A 25,560-nucleotide genomic window follows, 5' to 3' on the forward strand; every position below is an offset into this window, starting at 1 on the left:
GTAAAATTTAAATACACACACAATTCACTTATTAGCTTAAAGGTTATTTAATTTTTTATTCTTATGTAAAATTGCGTTTTACGATACTCAATTGCAAATTTGATGGGGAAGTAGCATTACCAATTAAATCGAAATTTTTTATATATACTAATAAAGCTCTAATATTCGTACAAAAGTTTATTTAGACCCATTTACTCGTTTAAAAGTTATTTATTTAAAACTGCAGCAAAATATGATAATTTTCACAGTAAGAATCAAAATAAATTAAATTTTTCATTTTTTTTCTTCAAAGATAGTTTTAGGACCACAATTTGGGCGATTAAAATTTTTTGTTGTTAATTAGAAAAAAAAGATTAAACCTAGAGAAATCTTTAGTTTTTAAATTTTTATTTAGCTTTGACTTTTAGCTCATATTGTACAGTCAAACTTCTTTAAATAATGTTTCTTGTTGCACGCATTTAAGAGGATGATAGTAATTAAATAATAATGCAAGTAACTTTATTACTGTTAAAAATGTTTCTTTATCTACAAGTTCGTCAAGAATCAACAATATTATTTTGCTTAATGTAATAATATTATTTATTCTATTTTAGAAAATTTATAATAATCACAAAATTCTCTCATGTATGTTATGTACATCTGGTCTAGAGAAAATCGACTCTTTTAAGTTTATTTTGGGATCAACTGACTCACCAGAGCAATTATCAACGATACCATCGCGATTCACCTCTCCCTTTCTCCATTCACTCGATTCGCATCGATTATTCACGCGTTTAATTGGATGATTTAGTTATCCTTTCATTTCGAATAATCTTTTTATCTTCACAGATAACGATAGTATGATTTTTTTATCTTTATATGCAAATACATCGAGGAAAAACAATTCGTTTAATGACAGGATGTGATTAAAGTCGATCTCGCTTATGTAGTTTAAAAACATTTGTGCTCCAAATAAACATAATTTTATTGTCGACGTTGTAACGTGAAATTTATGTAGTTTATAGATTATCTTGCAACTATAATTTTACTGATTCGACATAATTTCCACTTGAATTCATAAGCTGCTACGTTTCCGACTTCAACACACGTAACTTTTGCTTTATTACTTCCGCTGCTATCCAATATATTGCAGAATTATGATAATTTACCGTTATGCAATTCGTGATGCTCTCGCGATTCTGTCATTTTGAAATCTTGTAGTCTCCACCTGCCGCTCCTAGGTCAATGATCGTCTTTGACCGGGAAACTATGATACCAAAAGCGTAAATGCGCAATGAGTGTTGCGACAAGAATTTTAAACAAGAGCGAAACTTAAAGAATTAGAACAAGTTTCACTGCTTTAGTTACAACGTATTATTAGGTTCTGTACAAATAAACTTTACTGAAACACTGATTTGTGCGATGTATAATTTGATTCAATTACACATGTAAAAATAATCAGTTATAATTATTATCAATTAACATTTTAAATGCTTTATTGATAAACTCGAGTTTGACAAATATTTCGACACGCAATTTATAGAATCGAAAAATGTATTTTATAATTGATACAAAAATATAATTAAGCGCCAAGATCCGCTCTGACCGAAAAATGACTCTTATTTCTTTTATATTATTATATTATTAATAATTAATTTCATAATATTAGATTACATCATTATATTATAATATATATGTTATATTATAATAATGAAAATTCTTTGATAATTATTTAAACGACGGAATGCTGTATCGATTTCCAAAGTGCATTCAGTACGTTCAGCAGATTTCCCTATTCAGCTGCATATAAATCAACGAATATTCTGTCGCGTTCCATCATCGATCAAATTTATCTCCCCGCACGCGTAACATAATTACTGGTTCGCGCGCACGACGTGACGCACCATCGCGTGAATTCGTACGATTAGAGCCACGTAATTGGAATCGCTTCGCGAATTAACCCGTCAGGGAGTTCTTGCAGCCTCCCGTGCCAAGCGGGCTCCCACGTCTCTCTCTCTCTCTCTCTCTCTCTCACACACGGTTCTCCCATTTTACGATTATTTACTCGCGAAGTACCCGCGATCCCTTCAAGGCTAATTTTCACGCGGAGGACCGTACGGTCGCGTTTCACGGATCGTTAAATCGCCAAATTACCGCAAGTCCGATTTTATGAGGTTGGACCTTTTGCAGACACACGTCGTACATAGACATACACAAACGTACACACACATGTACACAGATACACACGACGAATCACATTAAAAGTCCCTGCGCTCGACGAGGGAAAAGAAATACTGTTTCTTTTTCCCTTTTTTCTCTCCAGCTTTAATTCTACAAGCGCGCCGTGATATTCACTGATCTGGACCGTTACGATTCAGGAAATCGACGTGATGCTGGCGCGGTTTACTCTTTCTACACTATCCTTCCTAGGTAACATCATACGAATGTCTTCCGCGCTGAAGCGGGATTTGAGTATAAAAAAAAGCAAGTTCGGTTTAGCAGGTGGACATCATCGAAGTAAGATCGCGGAAAAAAAACGAATAAGGCAGGGTTAACAATTTATTTTGCAAGATTCAGTATATTTAATTTGTATTTATGGAAGAGAAATCTGGGGGAGAGGAAGATATCAAAAATCTCGACTTCCAGGGAAAACTAAATTAAGTGACGTTATACATTAATGCGATTTACGTCATAGGTACTGTTACGCAATGTACTTTGCAAGTGTTATGATGAAAAACTAGAATATTTCCAAGACATAATATCAGCTTTCTATTGCATCCATGAATCAGATTCAAAATATTGCAATATGTTCTCATTAATTTTTCGTCTTTATATTTATATACATGAACAAAACAATTAGAGAAACTTTTACAAATTGCCAGAGACATCGAAATCTTAAAAGCAAACTCTAATTTTTGAAGTTAGATATTAATTAATATTAATACTAGTTTGGGAAAGGAGGTTTAAAAAACATTGGGAAAATGTTATTTTTATAAATAATATAAATGTAAAGTATGTAGTTTTGTTCAACAAATTATAATTTATTGAATATATAATAGTCGTTATTTTCTATGATAGTTAATCACTTATTTTTTTTTTTTTTATTCTTTTCAGGAAGAAACTAATCTTGATTTCTAACTTGTAGATAAGACGATTTGAACATCACTTACTCTTACCAAACTTTTTCTTTGTAAGAAATGCAATGATCGGAAAAGATAATAGTCCTATGGGACGAATATGATAGATGAGGGAGTACTTTCTATTCTAATTCTCTAATTTTCAATCGCGCTTGTTCGTTATATACGAACATTGTTACAAAATCAAAGTTAATTAGCTTCTTAAAAAAAAAAAAAATTAAAAAACTAAACAAGTGGACAACCATTAAAAAAATAGCGATTACGTTGTATTGAATAAAAAATAAATTATATCGAGACAAAGCTACGTACTGTGTTTGCATTATTATAAAAATGCTGCTTAACGTTATTTTTCGGTCTTCTCTTAAAACACTCTATTTTCTTTTTATTAATATCACCTGTATAATCATCTCGTCAATCAGCGTATCCTCCGTTTATTCTTATTCTTCGTTAAAATTTGCATTTGCATGCACGGCGTGTCCATTATCGCTGCATAAAATTTGCATTGTTATACTCGGCTCACTCATTGCTGCGTAAAATCGTAATGACACATTCGCTGGTTTATGTCGGGGATCAATATTCCATTACCCACGAAATCTGTATTACGGTCATACGCGTACGGTCATCACTTTTTATTTTGGTCAAACTTTTGATGGAATTAATAAATTGGAAACCGCGCGCGTGGCATAAAAATTTCCCATAAAAATTCGTGTTTGGCGAGAATGTTCGATGCATCATGACTCTATAAAGTTTATGCATTATTCATATTTCCTTTACGGCAAGCGTTATTCATATTTAATATTATTTATATTGTATACAATGTTCTCGCGCGGAATCCACTTCTTTTCAAGTATCTTTGGAGATAAATACAATGATCGGGGAAACCGTTGAATTTCAATCGTCTGCTGGCAGAAGTTTGACACGTTCAATCATTCGAAATTTAATCAACATTCCGTCGAATCGGCGGTTTCGCCGCAACAGATGGGGAACGCCTCTGATCGAGGCAACTTTCTAAAATATCGGAACCGCTGGAAGAGCCCCGGGAATAATCCGTGCCTCGTGGAGAGAAAAACAAAACCAAAAACGCAAGAAAAATATTTACCGACGCCGTTTGCGCCACTCCATTTCCGTCGCCGTAGATTTCGTCATCCTCGATTCTTTTCGTACTGAATCGAGTCGCGCAACGGATCGAATTTAAACGGCGGAAGAAGAAACTCCTTCCGGACTCGCGCTCGTGCGTTCATTGTCGTATGCCGTGGCGAACCGTGAGCCGCGATTTTTGTCCGCGGCCTCGCCGCGGGAAAAGCCGTTGACGCGCGCGATTGCGCAACGAACCGGACTTTCCCTCGTGTTAATCGAAAATTTCCGAGTAAGACGGCTCAGTATATTTGAGCTGACACGCGGTAGCGCAGCGCCAGCTTCCGTTTGCATAGCACATTGGCCATTATCGATAACTGGGCGCTTGATATACCGCGGAATGCCGCGGAAATATTCCGATGTACGTACCGCGGCTGAAGAGCAGCCCCGTATTCCGGTGCATTCGCGAGATTATTCCGACAATGCTATTATATCATGCTGCGATTGCGGTAATACATTTTAACATTGCTCGACATGATGTACGTTGCATTATATTCCGCGCTTTATCTCTAAATATTATAGCTCGGCTACGCCGTTATTTTGACGTTTATAATATGAGTGACGCGATGCGAAATATTTGCAGTGTAAACTGACGCGGAAGGGGTATTCAGGACCCGTTACAAATGGGCTTTTCAAATCCATGATTTATGTTACCGCAATCTGCTATCGAAAAAGAAGAGCGAAGTCGAAATAAAACGCGTGAGAGACGAGAGAGAGAGAGAGAGAGAGAGAAATGTCTTCCTTCCGTCTCCTCTAACGCTGGATGGACGGCTTGAATATCGCTTGTTAACAAAATGGGAATTTTATCGATATCCTTACATCATCCTTGATTTCTCTGTAAAACTTTCTAGTTTACTATAAACTGCATTCGACGCCGGATTATAAAACGTTTCGCGTATATTATATCATCATCGATTATTCATATCGTTCTATCAACTGGATTAATCGTTTCTTATCGAATCTTGGCGGAGTTAGGTGCGACGGTATCCTATATTTCATTACAGCGCCTTCGTTAACCGACGCCGCCTCTGAAAACAAGTTCTTCTTTCCTCGCTCCGTGTCCACGGCTGTTCGTATCTGGGTGATATCCGGTTTCGGGTATCGTTTTCTCGAGGCCGTCTCGAGTTTTCGGCGCTCGCCGTATAGAAAGCGACGCGCCGCGGGCGACTCGTGTCGCGGTGAATTCTTCCACGTGCCCGTTCGTTGCTCGCTCTCACGAACACTGTGTACAGGTTGTATAGGACCATATCATACCGTAGAAATAGAAAATAATATTCTCCGTGATCTCGATCGCGAGTGGAGATACGCGATGGAATTAATGAAACAAACCGTGCGTTCAGCACGTGTTATTATTTTGTACAATATTATTTAATTAATAATTTCGAGGTAACGTCGCCTTCAGTGCTGCATTTAAATAATCTGAAATTATCTAGATAAGAATAATGTGAATTACATGTAAATGTGTCTTAAGTAAGATGAAGATTATTTTATTTTTATTTATCTAGATTAAAGATGAAATTATATACGGGTTTATTTGGACAATTTTTAGATGATATCATTAGTGAGCAAAACAATTTAGAATATGAAAACAGTATATCCATACTTTTATTTCTAAATCTTTATTTGTTAAAAACAAAAATTCTTCAAATAATTTAAATTGACAAAAAGTATTCTCTTTGGATTTGAATTGATATGGAAATAAAAGTCAAAGTTAAAAATACAAGGAATGTAACTCACATTATATAAAAATAGAAAAAAATTCCTTGTAAAAGTTTTCAAATTTACTACAAGAGACAATTATTATATTGCTCTACTATTGCTGATCCGATATGCACTGTCAGTATTGAAAATTTATAATTCACGTTACATATACTATAGATTTTCAATACTTACAGGGAATTTCCTATAACTATAACTTTGAACAAATTTTAACGTTAAGATAAATGGTAATTTTTTAGAGGTTGAGATTAAGAACAATATTTATTTTCGTTATCGTTCACGTTATCTTCGATCATTTGGAAAGATAACACTTCTTTTATTTAAAATAAAAATAAGATAAAGCTATTTCTTTATCTAGATGATTATCTAGATAATTTTATATAAATAACGCAAGTCACGTTTAGTTTCTCAAGAGATGCCTCGAGTGAACGACAAATAGGTAGCAGCTCTCTTCGCGAGAGATAAGTTTCTAATAACAAATCAATAAATCCGAAGTGAAGCCTACTAAATTGTTGCCTTTTTCATTTAAAAGCGAAAATGGTTTATAGAAACCTGTTTCTACGATTCATACGTGCAATAATCGCTTAATCTATTCGCAGGCATATTCGATTCTAACTCGTATATACAGGCGCACAAGATATAACATATTAGTAATACGTTATATCTTTTACCGTCTATAAATAACGAAGTAAATCACTGGGGAAACCTTTCACACTGTCACCAGTCGACAAAAGAAAATGAACTAGGGCATGTTATTACCCGATACGGCAATCGGCGTTTCATGAATTTCTGAATAATAACGAGATAAACCAATACTCTCAGATTAATGAAGCAAAACTCCATCATGGCGTAATATCCGCGGAAATGGGCTATTAGTTTCTCAGAAAATAGTTATTCGGAAACTTTCGTCGAACTTATGTTGCTTGTCTTGGATTAATCAATTCTTGCCGCGCTCCGCAAAAGTGTGCCGTGTGCAGCGACGGCCTTCGGCGGTTCACTTGCAGTTTTCGTGCATGCCAGAACAGAATTGTTATTCGTTTATATCGAATTTTAATTAATTTTAAATGAATTCGTTCGAAAAAATTAATTATATTTTTTTCCGCGAGGGACATTCGTTATCGTATTGAAAAATACGGTCGAAAAATACGCGTCAGCATTGAAATGAGTTACCTGAGTATTCGGATAAACAGAATAGATCAGGCCACATCCGTCTCATCACGGAGATGCGTATTTAATTTTGAATTTACGAAGCGTGATGAGACGAGAGAGCTACATCTGAACGAAGCTGCCTCTCTCCTTCAAAGTGTTTTTGACACATGAGGCTACTGTATAATTTAACGAGACGCCTTTAATTAACGCGATTATTTAACTTTGGTAACTTCCCTGAAGCTCCGAAGCCAGCCCTCGAATACGACGAGCTTTGTAGATTATCTGTATTCTGTTTGGCGAGACCGTGATTCTGAAATGCTCGCCGGATCTGTGTACATATACGTTTAATTCTGCATTTCTGTCGATCGCGCGCAAATATCGACAAAAAAGAATTACATAAAAGCCTTATCCGTGCGATTATTGCCGAGGAAACTCGTATTATTCCGTGCAGTGGCACCGAACTTGAAGTCGTAAACTTGTCGTTTTACAATTTTATGTCTTTCACGCATTATATGTTAATTGATTTCGTACACTTCGCGTTTCACACTATTAAAAAAATTTTCTTGCAAAAATCCCTAAATCTATTCTGAATATTTTGTAGTCTAAAAAATACGTTTCTAAACTTTCACTTGAATTACTTGATTCAAAATTAGAAGAAGTGAAAGTAAAAAAATACCAAATATTTTTTATTTAGAAACTATCGGCATTGAAATATTTTTTATGTAAGAGAACTTATTGAAATTTGTACGTAGACTTATATGTTTTTCTAAAAATTATATTTTCCAAATTCGTATAAAATATTTCTATGAAAATTATTCGTATGAAAACATTTTCTATGTTTATAATATTTTAAGAACTGATTGGCTGATTATGTTGCAATTTAAATTGTGTACCAAAATACTTCTTCAATCAATTTCGGTCCTTAAAAAACTATGATATTTTGTTATAATTTATATCTGCAAAAAAGTAAATCTTTTTTTACCGTCATTCCATTATGTTATTTTTATTTTATTAATAATTATTCAGGTAATTATGTTCACGGAAAGCGAAGATCACTTTGATCTTATCATTTCAAATGATTACGAGGCGTGACCGTAATCACTGTTAAAAAAAATTTCTTTTGCATCGCATTATTTACATTTTTGATTTTTATTAGCTCTACAGTAATAAAAAGATTCTAATGTTGTTTGAATTTAATAAATAAAATAAGCTTTTTTATCTGTAAAGATCTTTTTAATTAAAAAATATTTGTGAAAACTACTTATTTTTTAGTGCTTTTAATGAGAAAAGATTCTTTTAATTCTCTATTAAAAAATTATTTTTTTAACAATATTTACAAATAACAATTAAACAGATTAGATAGATATTTTATATAGATTGAATTAGAATTAAAAATTGACGTATCTCAAGGTTTTGTATTGAGTCTTTCATTGAGTCTTCCATTTGACACATTTGCGTACCACGCATATCAAGCAAGAACGTAAAAACGTGACCGTGCCAAAATAACTACGAATAGACGGTTATGAGGTGCCTGACCTCCACTATTACATCTTGCAATTAGTATTTTAAGCGCGGCTTGAATCACACCAATCCTTCTCAGTCGCACTTTTTCTTGGATGCTCATGCAACATCTCGCGTTAACTTTCAGCGCGTAGCGTTGGATTCCTCGTCGTCTAGGATAGCATCAGTCATGGTAGACCGCTACGTTAATTTTTCCGGTTACTGCTCGCGAAGAGACCGCCAACATCTTTAATTTTAATCTTAAGCTCTTAGGAAGCATGAGAGCATGATCAAATTATTCTTAATAAAGGAAAGTTTTGTGATGTAATTATATCACCTGAGTCGAGAACTCCCGCAGAATATTTTCTCGCGATTAGCGGTGAATCTAACTGAAGGCGCGACGAAGAAAGAAACAAATCAAACTTACAATTTCATTATATAATTATAAAATTTGACTAATAAATAATGACAAGTGAAAGTGATAAAAACGTTAAGAAATCTGGCAAAGCATATAAAAAATGATATTTAATTAACTTCTAATGATGTAAAAATTAATTTAATAATCTAATTTATAACTTAATTGCTTCATTAAGTCAAGTTAGATTATTAAATGTTAAATAAAAATTTATAAAATGCATAAAACCTATACTGATTGTGAAAGAAAAAATATCTTACAAAAAATATATATATTTACTCGGTGGGTCCCAATAGCATGTTTACTTGCAGTTAGGTTAAAAATAATTCATTGATCAATTTATTACATAATCTTGATGCGTGAAATTGGTCGTGCGAGAAACAAAGTCACTCTCGTCATCTAAAATCTTTCTTTAGTCAAAATGGGATGTATGTAATTTAAAAAAGTTTTAGTGGGATATATAACATTTAATCCCAAAGAATTAAAAAAAAGACAAAAATAAGGAAATTTAATTAAAATAAAAAGTTTTTAACACCAAACTTGGCGCTGCTAGATGTCTAAATATAATATTGTTGTAAAATATAATAGTTATAGTAATTTAAAAAATTATAATGACTTACAATGTTACCTAAATGTTAAAGAAACTTAATCTTAAACTTATTTCGCTGTTATAAGGTGTGTCTGACGAGTGTTATTTATGTCGCATTTTTTCTAATTTCAGTTCTTTTCATTGTTTGTCTTATCTAGTAGCGCCAAGATTTTATATATTAAAATTTTTTATTTTAATAAAATTTTCTTATTTCTGTTTCCTCTTTAATTCTTTGAGATTAATTAAGTACTATATTGCATTGAAACTTGTTTAAATACATCTACTTGGGTTAGAACGAAAAGATTTTTCAATGAAAATACAAAGATAGTGCCACTTGAATTTAATAAAAAAAAATATTAAGAATTTAGGTTTTATTAAAATAAAGATATTACTACTTGGATTTTATTTGTTGAAAGACAATAGTACAGTAGTTATTTCAAAGAACAGTATATTCTCTTTATAATTAGCGCAATTTAAATATTTCGTACATTTTTTGGAAAAATATATGGTTTTAAGAAAATGCATTTTTTTTCATTAAAAAAATTTTTCTTAGTGTATAAAATTACGAGATTAGTTTATAAACAGATATAATTTTATTACATCGTTGTAATTGTTATTTGATAATAGTTAAAAGATAATTTCAATTACTGAAGCAGCGCTGTGACTGAAAGAGCTGTAATATCCAATTTAACATTGTAGCTCGTGAGAAAGGAGGCTGTGTTATTTGAAATCGCAGCTTCACACATTGAAAAGTGTATTCTAACATTTTTATATGACCACGCAAACACATCGATTCGTCCCGTTCATGCTTATTTTCACTTTTTCTGATTATATGGTTGGACAATAGAAACTACGAAATTAAAAAAAAGAAAAACCATTGTTAGGGAACGCGCTAATTAAAGACAATTATGGAGAAACAGTGAGACGTATTTTGTGAATTTTTCAATAGGATGAGAGACTAGTTCTTTTTTTTTTTTTTTTTAAACGTAACTCTGACATTTGGTTCACTAATGAATATAGACTGGCTTTCCTCGTCGATAATAGAGACCTTGACGTACACGAATTCCTCAATCCTCGTGCGAGAGACACGAATCTCCGCTAAAAGGCGTCACCGTCCAAAAAATGTTAATAAGAATTCGTGCGCGGAGAGCAGGGAGCTGCGAACGCGTCGGCTGTTCCGCGGGCAGCCACACATTTTCCTTGCGATTTCACTTTCTCCGATGTGGCATAATTGCGCGTGTTACGAATCGTAATACTCGATTCCGCGCCAATCGCTCATATAACGCAATCGCGCGATCGTGTTTCAACAATGCAGGACCTGTCAACAGCCTCTTACGCACATTCACACGCACACGTGTGTACACATACGCGCGCATGTGCCACATGTAACACGCTCTATCAGCATTTCAATAAATCGTGTAACGATAGACACCGGCTAGATATCATCTCATCGAGAAAATCGATACGACATGCATCATGTTTCACTGTCGAAAATCGAAGTGTTCGCGATGAATATTTAGGTTTTTCTCATGCGTCATTTGCGATCGCAATCATTTGCGATCAAATTGCGATACTACTACACTTAATTAGCTAAATCGCAGCTTCCATCTGATATCTGATTTTATCGAGAGCAGATTGCCCACAGATTGCGTATTTGGAGAGACGATGCAAGGTAAACGAGTTAGAACTTTCTCATTTACGGAAAGTTGGAAGTTTCTTTCGTGTGAGTAGGTAAACTCGTTCTATAGACAAATTTGTTTTCGAAGAACGCCCTTCTTCGCCAAAGGACAGGCACATTAATGCTCTGGATAATACCAAAGTTTAGATAATACTAAATTGGATAATATCAGAGTTTAATTTAACTCACGATCGAGTATAAATATCGAGATTTTTTTTATTTTTTACAACACACAATCAATATGCTAATCACACAGTTTACTTTTATCCTTTGTGATTTTATTTTACATAGATTTTACACAGATGTTGTATCGAAGATAGATTAAACTACTCAATGTTTGCGTTGGAAACGGTGGTAAAAATTTTTCTCGAAATTTTTCATCTATTTTTTATTCAAAATTTCTATATAATTTTATAGCTTATCAGATTTTTTATACAAATTGGAACGCTTTTTAGAAAGCCTACATTTTTTCTCAAAACTTTTCATATATATTAATTATAAAACATTCTAAGATTTTTAAGATTTTTTGTTCTATAATTTCTGATGAATTGTTATAAAATTTAAAAAAGTTAAGAGTACTTTTTAGAAGTTATGAGATGAGAAATCAGAATATTTCAGAATTTACATGTATGGAAAATTTTAAGAGATGTAGACTTTCTGAGTATTCTGAGTATTTCTGAAAAACTTTCACCAAGGAATACCTGCGTGTGCCTATCCAAAATTAATATTATGTATTCAAAAACTTGAAAATTTTTCGAGTTAATTGACGTTTCGCATATTGAAACATATATTTCACAGTGGATCTTTTCGTTCGACAGACACGTAACGATAACGAAATATTAACACAAAGTACAACGAGAGAGAGAGATTTTTCTACTCTTCACATACACATTACATAAAAATTTCTTTACAGACTTAATCTATAGCATGTGTCGAAATTACTTATTTAATTATCGAATGAATAACATACAATATGTAGTTCCAAATATAACCGTAATCTATATCACGTTGAATAATAATTTATCTGGTCTGTAGTATTGTAACTGGGTGGTTTGTCAGAATTAATTGCAAATCCCTCAAAGCTTGAAATGTATACGCCCAGAGAAATTTCCGTCATGATGTTAATACTGCATATTAACTGTTATTCATATTTTTTTTTTACATTAACTATACTCTGGGTGAAAATTTACCTATATAATTAAAAATCATTTTGTATCTACTTTATAGGTTGTAAGATGTTAAAATAATTGAACTATTTTAAAATATCTAAAATAAAAAATCTAAAGCTGTTTATTTTAAACTGTCAAAATTTTAAAACAAAAATTATACTAAACTTGAATTAACACTCGGGTGAACATTTAATCACAGTACCATTTCAAGATTAAATTAAAATAAAAGAAGGATAAAGAGGAGAAAGTATATTTCTATGAAAAAAATTGCAATTTTTAAGTAGAGTCAAGTTACTGTTCTTCATAGTAGTTGAGTGTAAACGATGAAGTAATGATGAAGTAAGATATGCGTTATTGGTTCCTCAGGAACAACTTTCTCCACGTATTGTTTCTTCTTTCTCTTTACTCTATCTTTGAGAATGCGATGGGTCACGTAGTAACATATGATTATTATGGTCTTTCTGTTTAACTTCATTGAAAGATGGTTAGCACACTTCTCGTTTAAATTGCAGCTCGCATCCGTGCTGTTGCTTATTCCGTGCTGTTGCATTATACCCATTGATGGAAAACATCTTCTTCCAAGTGTTAGGAAAGTGAACAGTCATACTGGCGTATATTATGGGATTGTAGCAGATGGAGGACTTCGCGAGGAGTGTTGGCAGCACCGCTACTAAATGGGAGGTTTGTATCTGTAATCGCATACGTGCAAATCACCTGTAATTCCTCATAGTCTGCTACGTGAATGGGAGAGGAGGGAGATGGGGGAATTAATCAAGCCATTTGACAAGCTATCGGCGTGCCAGTCATTAAATTTTGATATGGCTAGTCAATCATTAGAAGGTTGGCCTCGTTACTTGGACAAAAAGAAAATTTTGCTGCTTAAATATGTATGCTGTAATATAACGTCTCTTGTTATTTATTTTTGTCACGCAGCTGAGATTACTGACAAATTATAATTTGGAGTAATTAATTAAAAACTAATTAAAAACTGGTTTTGCAACACCTGTGTTTAAAATTTTTAGAACATTGAACTTCGCGTGATCGACAATACTTACGTAAAAGTATTGAGTTGCTAGTGCAAGAACGGCGTACGGCGACCAGGCAATTAGAAAAGCAAGAATCATTAAGTACACCATTTTAGTGACCTTTTTCTCCCGTCTGTTTTTTGTACCTGGAACGAAACCAACAATTAAGAATAATAATCTGTCAATAAAAATTAATTCTATTAAAAGCAATTGAGCAAAAGAAGTTAAATCAGGAATGCTTTATAAAATTAAGTAAAATGTTTTTAAATCTCTCACTTTCTATTATCCGTGTGATCTTTCATAAATTTGAAGTTAATACTTTCTCTTTTCTTGCAGAAATTGGATGCATCAACATTATCTTAGATGAAGACTTATGCTTAATGCTTTTATACGACTATCGTAAATTGAAATTAAAAAAAAAAAGTGTTATTTACCGATTCTTTTTCTTATTTTCTTCAAAGTTCTTATTATACCGTAGTAACTACTGGCGATTATTACGACAGGACAAACGAATCCAAAAATGAATAAAAATCCGATGTAAGTGTCATTGTGCGACTCAGGATCGTGTTTCTCCCAGGATACGCTGCAGGATATGTTACCTGCTTCCGGACCGTAGGTTCCCCAATTGAAAAACGGTGGTAACGACAAGGAGAAAGAGTACATCCAAACCAGGATTGCCAGTATGTAAGCGTGTCTGTAATAATTGATTCCTAAAGGTAAGTATTCTGCTTAGGATGGGAGAAATTAAATATTAATTTCTTTAAAAAATATTATACGGAATTAAAGACTTACATTAAATTATATCGCTATTGTGAAAAACTGATTTTAATTTATTATATTAATCAAATCAAATTTGTATCTCTACGTTTCTCTTGTTTAGTTTATTTTACTTATTATCAATAGCAGAAAAAAAATGTTTTTCTGTTGAGAAAAATGGAAAACATAAGATATAAACGAAATGTAAACAAATATAAATAAACAGTTAAGGCAAATATAAAATATAAAATACAAACAAATAAAATAAGTAAAAAGGTGAAAATGGGATTTCTCCGCTGTAATATTTTTCTATATATATGTATACAGTTTTTCTGATACGGAAGCAGAAAGTATTCGCGCATAAATTTCGAATGGAAATGAGAATACGTTTTACGTTTGATAATACAACACTATTGTCGGCTATTGGTCGTATAATTTAAATTAACTTAATTGCGTGTCAAGAAGAGATTTAACAGTGCAATAATACACGTAGTTTTACTGAAATACAAATTAATATCAGTTACGTCAGTAATTGTGACGCAACGGTTGCTCCAATAATTATTGCAGATATTATATTGTATCCGAATAATAAAGTAAAAATTCTTAGATCTATTTTTCAATTAACATCGAGTTTTAAATACAGCCATTGACAAAATTATTAGGCACCCTATTTATTTAACAATTTCTTTAATTTATAAAAAAATACATAACACTATCTTTATAAATGTTATCATTTATTTCTTAAGTAACCACATAAACTAATATTTGCTTGGTTCATCATTATTTTTTATGACTTATTTTTTAGCTTACGCAAGAACTGTTATAAAAAATTTACAAAAAACAAGGGTGCCTAATAATTTTGTCAATGGCTGTACATTAAAAAGTAGAATAATAACAATTTTTTGAAAATATTTAAAAAAATTTGCAAATTCAAGAATACATCATATTCATCGTCGAACTTTTCTTTTCTGTGTAACAAAAATCTCAATACGATTTTTTATAACACATTCTTTTTAACAATTTAAAATTTTTAATGCCACTTTGATGAATAAAATGAATAACTCTTATAAGTTTAAAGATTAAAATTAAACGAATGAATTAAATTAGCGTTCTTTAACTTTTGTGTTTATTTAACATTTTATTGCTAATTTAGTATTTTATCTGTAAATTGATTACAACGTAATTGATTACATTTTCCTTGTTTATTTGTTTCCTTTTGTAATGAATTTTTAATTGGTCAAATTTATTAGTATCAATAATACAAGTACATACTGATGACTGTTATTCTGTAGATAGTGATTATTCTATTAATCATCGATGTTGATCTTCCATTGCGAAATTCTAACTCGTTAGTGAAACGGTTAACTCATTAGTAAAATCACGGATTTATTGTTAAAGCGGATTGAAAGCTTACCTTTTTGCTCGGTTATACTACCACTTTCTCGTGCGTAAAATAGGATTCCATCGATAACAAAGAGATTATTTTTAAGCCATCTCTAATTGCGAAAGTTTGAAGAATAAATAACCTTGAAACAGTATCATACTGACGGTATTGCATTTTCTTGGTATCAAAAGGCGCGTAATAATGTCCTTCAATAAACGAAGATGTAATGCCGTAATATCGATATGATTGGCACTTTATCGAAATGATTTACGTCTAATGTTGCCTAACGTGCGCAAATTGTACGCAAGTTACTTTACGGTCTGTCGCGAAGAAAATAAGATTTTTACGCAATACGTTTCACAATATAATGCTATTTGGTCCTAACTAGAGATGAAAATGACTCAATCTGACAGTAACTTATTCGGTAAATTACAGTAAATTACCCTGTAATTTTGAATAGCTGACCAAATGGTTAGAAAAGTTACAGAAATAAAAAAATTTCATACGAAGCTTAGAAAAAGCATTTAGCCTTTAACGTAAAATATTTAATACATTTAACTCATTTTTTTCATAAAATATTTTAATGTGTATACGCTACGTGTAGCATATAATTAGGAAACTAAGTATTAGTAACTAGTGATACTTCATATAAAATTTTTTTTATTACAATTTATAAAACAAAAGGTATGACAGGTAATACAGCTTAATTAATTTTTCATATTATCGTACTTTACAGGCATTTATTACCTTAATGTTTTAGCGATTGTACTGTGGCATGTAATTGGAACTTTTTAACATAAGCAACGAAAAACAAAAATATATAATTTATAATTGTATATAAAAAACGAAATAAGCTTTCTGTAATTGCATTATTACAGGAATATCTCTAACAAAAAGAAAATAATTTTAAATAATAAAAAAATTAAATTTTAAAATGTTAATAAAAATTAATAATTATGCAGAAAATACTAAAATTTCTAGTCCACAATGCTCTTTAATTTTTTCTTGTTCATTATGTGATTTATTTTTAGAGACAAAATTATTATTTATAACAATAATAGTCGTTTTCATTATAAGAGACAGAAAGTTTATAAAAAATTAATGAGAATATAGAGAATGTGGTTTTATTTTATTCATTAATGTCAAAAACACGATTACAATTTATTTGGATACAAAATTATTAAAGATAACGAATTTTACCAAAATTATTAATAAATTACTATTTTATCATAATTTCATCATTAAATTATTACATTAAATCTGATAATAATTTTACATATCAAATCCATTCTTTTATTATTTAAACATGTTTTATTACCTGTGATCATCTTCCTATACATGGTATACGATAAGAGAAATGGGAGAGTACGATTCAATTAAAATTCATCACAGACCCGTGAAGATTACATTGTGAAGGTGTTAATGATCATCTCGTGGATGTGATGAGTAACATCACTTCCGGAGAACGTTGCAATGAAAGTGTGCGATAGAAAGTCGAGGAATGTGCAAGTTAATTATTTCGCCGTATTCGCAGCTTTTGTATTATAATAGTTACGTGTCATCGTGAAAAAGAAAAGATTACTTTTTGGTAATAAAATTTAAGCAAAGTTAGACGTTTACACATAAAATAATTTACATTATGTGTATATAATGCAAATTATGTAAATTTTATGTTTTACACGTTGTCTGTGTAAACAATAAATCCATAGATCATTGAAGAATCAGATTTCATTGGGAACAGAAATTATATTGTATTTATATTAATGTTAATATTATATATTTTTATTTTATCAATATTAGAATCACATATATAATATATAATATATAAATACTTTTTTATAATTTAATTGCATTTTTTTACATCATGTTTTTTAATTTATAATAATTTACATTGCTTGTATTATTTACATTAAAAAAATTCGTGTAAACAATACATAAATAATCCATATAGACGTAGTCTTAAAAATGGATTTAGCTTAACTCTGAATTTAAGAAGGATGCAAGAGCGCTCTTTTTTTATTGACGTATTACTTATCAAACTTTCGATTATAAATTTATACAAAGATTTACAATTTTTTTCAAAACATTTTAAAAATAAATTTAGATAAGTAAGAAAAAAAAAATATTTTAAATTATATAATTCTTTTATCCTGTAGCATGCATGAAAGAAAAATTGACTACTTTTTTTACCTTATAGATATTGTCTTCATTGGACATGTGACTAGTAGGAATCTCTCTATTGCCATCACTGTCAGATTACCGATACTAGCAAATCCCATGGTAGTCATGAACCATGCGTACCTAAAGTTGAAGAAAAAATTGGTAAATAAATTTGATTTTACAAACGATTGGGTAATATAAATCAATTAACTGAATAGGGTTTCCTAAAGTGTGAGTCATGACCCATTGGTGGATCGCGAAAATTTTTTTTACGATGGGAGAAATCAAAATCGTATTTTGAAATAAACTACAATTACTTATCAAACTTTCTGCGCATGATTTGCATAGATATCAAAGCGCATTCTTCACATTTACTTACCTTAAAGAAAAAGATTTACAAAATTATACTCAATAAAAAATTAAAAGGTAAGAATAATGTAGCATAAAGTGGTGTAAATAAATAATTAATTTATCCCGCGTTTTTTCATATTTCACTAAAACTAAATGGATGTTTGCCAACCCGGTAAAAAATGGGTTGCGGTTTAGGAAACTCTGAAGTAGAATATTCTACACATAGGCAGATTATTCATGAATTAATCGTCAAGTTTTTTACAAGTTCTTTACTTGAAACTGTTACTATAACTTGATGAAAAGCTACATTATTACTTACTATGTTTTGTATTAACATAATAAATTTTGTTATAAAAGTTAAAAATAACAAAATATGATTTAACTTAAAAAATTGATTTTTTAACCTTTAATATTTAACAGTGTATCTTATTAGAGGAAAAAAATTTTTTGAACAAATTGGCATTTCAAACAATTAAACCGATTAAAATGGAAAATATTAATCTAAATCTGATATTTTGATATTTAAATTGTTTCCATATATTCCAGATTTAATTTGTTAAGCAATTCAGTTTTTACGGACAACACATGTATACTTTTATCAATCATATCTAAAACTTATAAAATATTTATGCATCCTTAAGTTCAATTTGTAAGGATAAGTTTTATTATTAATAGAGAAATAATAACTTTGTCTTTATGATATTTTTTTATATAATAATAATAATGACGTATATGTACCATAAACACACATCGTAACTCCAGAACCATACACCTGCGACTGCTGATGTTATTGCAAAAGGATTGCCCAGTGCAGCAACTAAGAAATCTCCAACCTGTCATAATAAACACGTCAAGCATTATAAATACATTTACAACTGTTTATACTAATGGAATGCAGGCATAAAGTATAATTATGTATTTAGAGCCGGTACATCTCTTGAGACAAGTTGGATACTTTGCATTATTTTCCTGTCACAGGCACGTATTATAAAACGTATTGCATTTGTATTAGTACTTATATAAAGTCGATGCAGTTGTATATCTTCTATTTAAGTAAGCTTTTGTAAACTTTTCGAAGATGTTACAACTTAGTTTCTGTTGCCTTCTATTAAGCAGCGTAAAACTTTTGTTTCACACTGCTATTTCGACATGCAATCTAGAAAATTGCTTCACAGAAATATTTCAGGACGATTGCAAAATGAACAACACAGAATTTTATTAAGTATATTTAATTAAAAGGGAAATTGAAACCGGATTCAAAGGCAATAAATAAAGATATCTGGAACATGTATGCTTAAGAAAAGCAATCTCTTTTTATGAGTATCCTTTTTCTTGAACAAAAAATATATTTCTACATTTGAGTTGGTAGCTTTTCACAATTTCAAGGTATTTTGTGAATTTTGAGTTCTATGCAACATTTGTAAAAATTTTTATTTATCATTATAGAATGAGTTAACAATTTTTCTAACTTAAAACAGGTTCATTCTCTAATTCTTAAAATTTTAGATTAAATTCGTACATTATGAAAAAAAGTATATTAATGTTCAATATCTTTTATAGTTCTTAACAACACATTGCACTTTCCTCATTATTTGTATCATTAACGAAATTTTAAGTTTTTTTCTCATTGTCAATTCGTGTAACATCGTTAAGAAGAATTCTTCTATATGATGTAACAGCTGATGTCACATAAACCCAATCGTTTGATGGCCTTTCATCTTTATTTCCTAACTAGAAGTGATCTTACATTTCGAAATGTTCTTTCTAATGCTTACAGTGTTACAGTGTTTGCTTAAGTAAAGTATCTTGTATTAATTGCGAACGCATTCCAAGTAAATAGTGGAGCTCAAACACAGGAAGTCATCACTTATACTCTTTACTTAATGATAATTTGCATTTTTTTTGGTAAAAAGAATGTATATAAAATATAAAATACAAAAAATGCAATGTATTGAATAAAAAAAGTATTTTTTTAAAATTAATTTTTGCAAAAAATAAATTCTTGTTGCTTTATACATTAAAATTCATTGCCAGGCCAGCAAGATTAGCCAAAAAGTAACAACCGTACCGAAGCGTAAAAAACATGACTAACATTTTTAATAATTGTTTACAAAATTGGTATTTGCAACGTGCTTTTTATGCCACACAAATTTATATTATTTTACATTTTGATCTTATTTTCAATTGTTATTTTTTTTTAAATAATCAAGAATTAAAAAATTTGATTATACTAAATAAAATTGTTTTAAAAAATAAGTTTAAATTTTAAATATATTTAGGTACTTAAAAATTTAAAATTCAGGTTATTACAGTTCGATTTTAAAATTTATTTTGAGAGAAAAAGAAAGAAATAAATAATGGCGTCTCCTTTCATATTAAAAAAAAAAATCGAGTAAACTTTATAAAAATGCGTGAATGACTAATGATTTTGTAAATTTAGATCAATTTGTTTTGTAATTACAAAATGATGAAATTTTTTCTATTTTTATAACAGAATAAAAAATTGGAAAATTTGATGTTTGATTATATAACAATTTTAATGCTCATCGAGCAGAAAAGAAATAATTTTATGAACATTATTACGCTTCATATTTGTACATTGTAATTTTCAAAATATTTTATAGAATAAATGATCAAGTTTCTCTTGTACTTGTAGCCGCAGGTATGTAAAACTAGGTTACCAACATTAAATATGAAATTGGTGTTAATGCTTCGCTTTTGTGATACGAATTGCACAACGGAAAAATCTATTCATTTCATACTTTTTTAAAATAATTAACTGACATTAACCATATTATTTTTTAGTGTACCATTTCACATTGTTATGAGACAAAACGTTTTCGCAATACATTGACATATGTGAAATTATATATTACACTGCGATTTTAATTACAGAATGAATACACGTGGCTGTTTTTGTAATCGTTTCTTGTATGTAAAATTGTTATATTGTAGCGCACTTTATCTTCTGCAAACATCTGAAAAGTACGCAGAAGCAATGATAAAGATATATTTTATTTTTTATTACACATTTATTAACAGTCTAGCTTTATTAACAGTCTAGCCTTTGAAACTTTTATAAATGTTTTCTTCGCCTTTTAGAGTATTTACAGCTAAAATTAATAAAGCATCATTTAACACACCGCTTCATTTACTTTAATATAAATTTAATATAAAAATGTATTAATATACACTGTGAAAGAGACTTAAATATTTCTTTAGAATATAAATTTACTTCACTGAAATGTACATTTATTTATATACTGAGAAATAAAATTTTATTTTTAATAACTAAATCAATTAAGAAACGAAATTTTTTTCACAGAAATGTATATTTCGTCATAATTAAATTATTTGATCAATAAATATCACAGAAAACATTTACTTGCTAATATTTCGACTTTTTTCCAGTGTATATATGTGTGTATATGTGTTTTAAGATATTAAACGAACAGATCAATATTGCATTTCTTGGTAAAAGCTAAATATATAGATTCGATAGAAATAACATATATCGTTGCTATTGATTCTCTAATCTTTTTAATTTTAAGACATCGCTTCGTCATGTAAGGTAACTGTACTCAATCAGCTTAATACCCAATATGACCTACTTTATTCTGTTTGTAAATAGTTACAGACGGAAGTTAGTGAATTAAACAACTATATAACGCAAGTATGTCGCACAGACTGTCAACGAGACTTTGTAACAGTTGTCTACTTATTGTTAGTTTGCATCACATATTCCGTGCATCATAACAATGAGATCAAACGTAGAATTTTCGTGAGTGTTTCTCACAATATAATATTTCATAAGTTACTGAATTTATTGTTTTCTATAATATCAATTGTAATGTTTTTTTGGGTGCTTTTATTACTCTAAATCACAAATTCTAATCCATCTACTAAACTGCGATTCACAAGCTATGATTTTAATAAAAAGGAAAAATTAAGTCAATTTGGTTAATAGCTTATTGATAAAAATAGTTTTTTGTATGCTCTTGTATTGTGTATTCATGTTAATATGTTAATGAATATGTCAATGTCAATAAAATATAATTTATAAACTTACATAATTTACAGACTTATAAAGGTAGTATTAGATAACTTTATTATCCAGTTTTCTCTAAAGCTTTTTGTAAAACAGAGGAAAATGTAATTAGGTTTTATTGAGCACCCAATATGGTCTATATAAATAATATTCTTTCTAAAAAAAAGTTTACTGTACTCACGTATTTTAAATTAATGTTTAAAAATGATTTTTTTGAATTTAGTCATTAATTTTCAATTTTAAACTCGGCAAAAAATAAAAAAAAATCACATAAAGCGCACGTAAGCCACAAAGGATACAGTTATCTTACACAAATACATAAAAAAAAAGAAAAAAAAAACAGAATTTACCAAGCACATCATTAGAGTCAAGAATTATCATTAAAATATTTCTGTTGTAATCTCTACGTATTTGTAAAGAATAGTTTTCATTTTGATCATTGTTCAGAAAAATCAAATTTTAATTATTAAAATAGAAATACTCACGACCATGTTGACAAGGATCACGTTGATGGGAGTCCATAATACATTGGCGTTCTTGATAACCGTTACTATAACCAGTAGGTTCAAGACAAAACCGAAAAACCCGATGAAGCTCAATATGATAGCTGCGAAAGTGTAGATACCGGTCGATGTTCGTTCTTCAAGGATGAAAACGTCTTCCGACAGATGGATACTCAAATTCGGCATGCTATATCTTATCGGATGATACAACTACCGGTGTCAATCTCCGGTAAATGGAAACTCCACAGTACTTTACAGTATTCCGTAGTGCTCAACGATTATTCCACAGTAGGGAAGAGAATTCGATTAACAAAAAAAGAGGCTTAATGATGCTGCGTCCTTGTAAGTCCACTGAACAGAAATCAAGGGAGACGTGCAATGAAACAGATCCGTCCCGGTCGTATTAATGAAACCAGTGGTCGAGTTTTAAAGTCAGGCTACTCTTATATAAAGCGCGGCTTAAACCGCCACCACCGCACACCCCTTTGGTTGCCGTCCAACGGAAATCAACCCCCCAATAGCCTGAAAAAGTAGAGTCATGCGCGCGGATAACCGTTCAAGTGGACCACATTGGAGCGTTCACTGTGCATTGCTGCGTTCAGACACTTTTTTGGGGCGGAAAAGGGAAATTTATAAGATTTACTTTGATTCGTTCTTGCTGATTATTCTTGAAATCATTTTTAACGGTCCTAATTAACTTTAACGGTTTTAAATTTATTTCTTATCACCTTCTAGTTATAACTGTCGTTGAAAAAACGAAATTTATCACCCTAATCGACACAGTTATGTATTCACTATATAATTTAAGTTTCAGTATTATATATATTTTATATAACGTGAAAGTTGTGGCAATGTTGCAGTAATATTATAATTTCGCTCTTTTTCAAAAATAATAATTATATAATACATTTATATCATCTTATTACAATTAATTTTTTTTGCATAACGTCTACATAGTTCCAATGTCTAAATTCTATATATTGAAATATTACATACTTATTATATAAATAATATGTAACATTTGCAAATTTACATAAAAGAAAGCAATAGATACAATAAGTAATTATGATATAAATATCACGAAATATTTGTTATATAAATTAAAAAAGTATTATTCGCAAACTGCAAAGCACTCTCAAATTATATCGACTGGGATGCGCTAGTGAAATATCGCGGTTTAATCCATCATTTTAACTAACGCTTATGGGAAACGTCTAGTTAGCTTGATCGAAACTAATTTATATACCTAAAATTTTACTCGTCTTGTCTCAGCTTCCGAAAGAAACAAAGGTTCAATTAAATTGAATTTATTAAATTTTATTAACTGGCCTGGTAACTTTCAATATTTCCCGGCTAAAAAAAAATTTTGATTCAAAGATCCAAAATTCATGTCTCGAATATTCCTCTGTTTGTGTTAACGTACATAATTTGATACTGTCGCCATTATGCAGCTAATTGCGCATCTTCGTGCAGATGAAATTCTACCTGCTTCGTTCGAGTTACAAGGTTCAGCATCATCTTGTAAAATAATAGTCATTCTCCGTGTATCTGAGTTGATTCTGCAATTTACAACTTTTTAGGTCTCTTTCTGTCTTAAAAAAACATAACCGTAAAAAATTAAAATCCTGAAGAACGTGGAAAGATATTAGGTATATTCATCGAATGAGTACTAACATGAAGCCTCATAATTTTTTAATGTAACAAACAATAAAAAGAAAATAAGTTACGTCGGCGATTAAAAACATCTTTTTTGAATAATTTGATTTAACTTAATAAATTCTTTTCATGACAAAAATTTTATTAAAAATTGTGATGTTGAATTAAGTTATCATTAATAAATAATCGATCTCACACTGAAAAGAAATCTTTTGAAATTAGTAAATAATCTACAATAAGTTGGGGGGGGGGATAGAGAGAACGTGCACATGCCGTTCGTTGTTACGTAATTATCGATGACTAAAACCTATTGTTATAAAAAAAAATCATACTAGATAATTGTGTATCACGACAGTAAAGGTTACTGCAGCTTTTGAAAATTCTTCAATTAAATTGTATTGGGTGTACATACATCCCAGGCTGACTGAGCAAAATCTTGCTATATGCGCATATAGCGCGATTTTGCCCAGCCTGGGATGTATGTACATCCAATACAATTTGATTGAAGAATTTTCAATTAAATGTGCTTCATGTTTATCGTTTTTAATTGAATTTTGCTACGTGCTCGTTACGTAATGATCGCATCTTTCATCAAGAGAGTAAGCTGATTTGTATACAATCATAGTTTTAATTGGGTAAAAATCAAAGAAATAGTTGCAGAAATAATTCAGACTTATTAATAAACAATAAGCATTGCAAAACTATTTCAATTCCCTTGTAAATAACTCGCATTTGATTAAAGAATTAAGTAATACACTATTAAATCACTTTTAGTAGTTATCATTATAATAAAGAAAGAATATACTAAAGTGTAGCAATTAAATGGTAATGTGCGTGTGGCAGCACTTAAACAATTTTTCAAAATTTAAAATTCTCAATAAAAACATTACAAAATAATAATATAAAAATATTAAGCAGAATAGATAAAATTAGAATTAAAAAAAAATTGTTAGGTCAGTAGCAGTAAATAATAAAGATATTATTTACTGAATTAAGTAAATAACTTTTTTTCATACATAAAAGATGTTCTATTAACAAAAACGATATATATTTTTTATTTAGGAAGATGTTAAACAGCTTGTCAAACAACGGTGTGTTTAATTTTGGAATTTACTATGTTGCACGTATGATATTAAAACTTTTTAATGAAAAAATAGAATCAAAGCATATGCCTGAAACAAATTTAATCCCGAGGTTAACTGCAAATA

The 25,560-nt window shown here is 30.4% G+C and overlaps 1 protein-coding gene and 1 long non-coding RNA gene across 3 annotated transcripts in view; one reads left to right on the forward strand and one right to left on the reverse strand.

Moving 5' to 3' along the window:
* The window catches only part of LOC113002941, a 101,234-nt gene extending 87,311 nt beyond the window's left edge, over positions 1 to 13,923 (forward strand). The window contains exons 2-3 of the long non-coding RNA XR_003268191.2: positions 12,982 to 13,150; positions 13,831 to 13,923. This is a non-coding gene — a long non-coding RNA (uncharacterized LOC113002941). The remainder of the gene's footprint in view (positions 1 to 12,981; positions 13,151 to 13,830) is intronic.
* Positions 11,597 to 25,491, reverse strand: LOC105208023 (melanopsin). Of its 2 annotated transcripts, none has more exons than XM_039452733.1 (6): positions 22,679 to 25,491; positions 18,884 to 18,978; positions 17,825 to 17,935; positions 14,094 to 14,188; positions 13,525 to 13,640; positions 11,597 to 13,158 (listed from the first exon to the last, which is right to left on the reverse strand). In XM_039452733.1, the coding sequence occupies exons 1-6, from the start codon at positions 22,880 to 22,882 to the stop codon at positions 12,955 to 12,957; spliced, it is 825 nt and encodes a 274-aa protein (XP_039308667.1). In that variant the 5' UTR covers positions 22,883 to 25,491; the 3' UTR covers positions 11,597 to 12,954. The 2 variants fall into 2 exon arrangements, with proteins under 2 accessions (XP_039308667.1, XP_011176051.2); XM_011177749.3 differs by having other exon boundaries at positions 13,929 to 14,188.
* Positions 25,492 to 25,560: the final 69 nt, after the last annotated feature.

Source organism: Solenopsis invicta, chromosome 8 (genome assembly GCF_016802725.1).
Source record: "Solenopsis invicta isolate M01_SB chromosome 8, UNIL_Sinv_3.0, whole genome shotgun sequence".
Classification (NCBI taxonomy): Eukaryota; Metazoa; Arthropoda; class Insecta; order Hymenoptera; family Formicidae; genus Solenopsis; species Solenopsis invicta.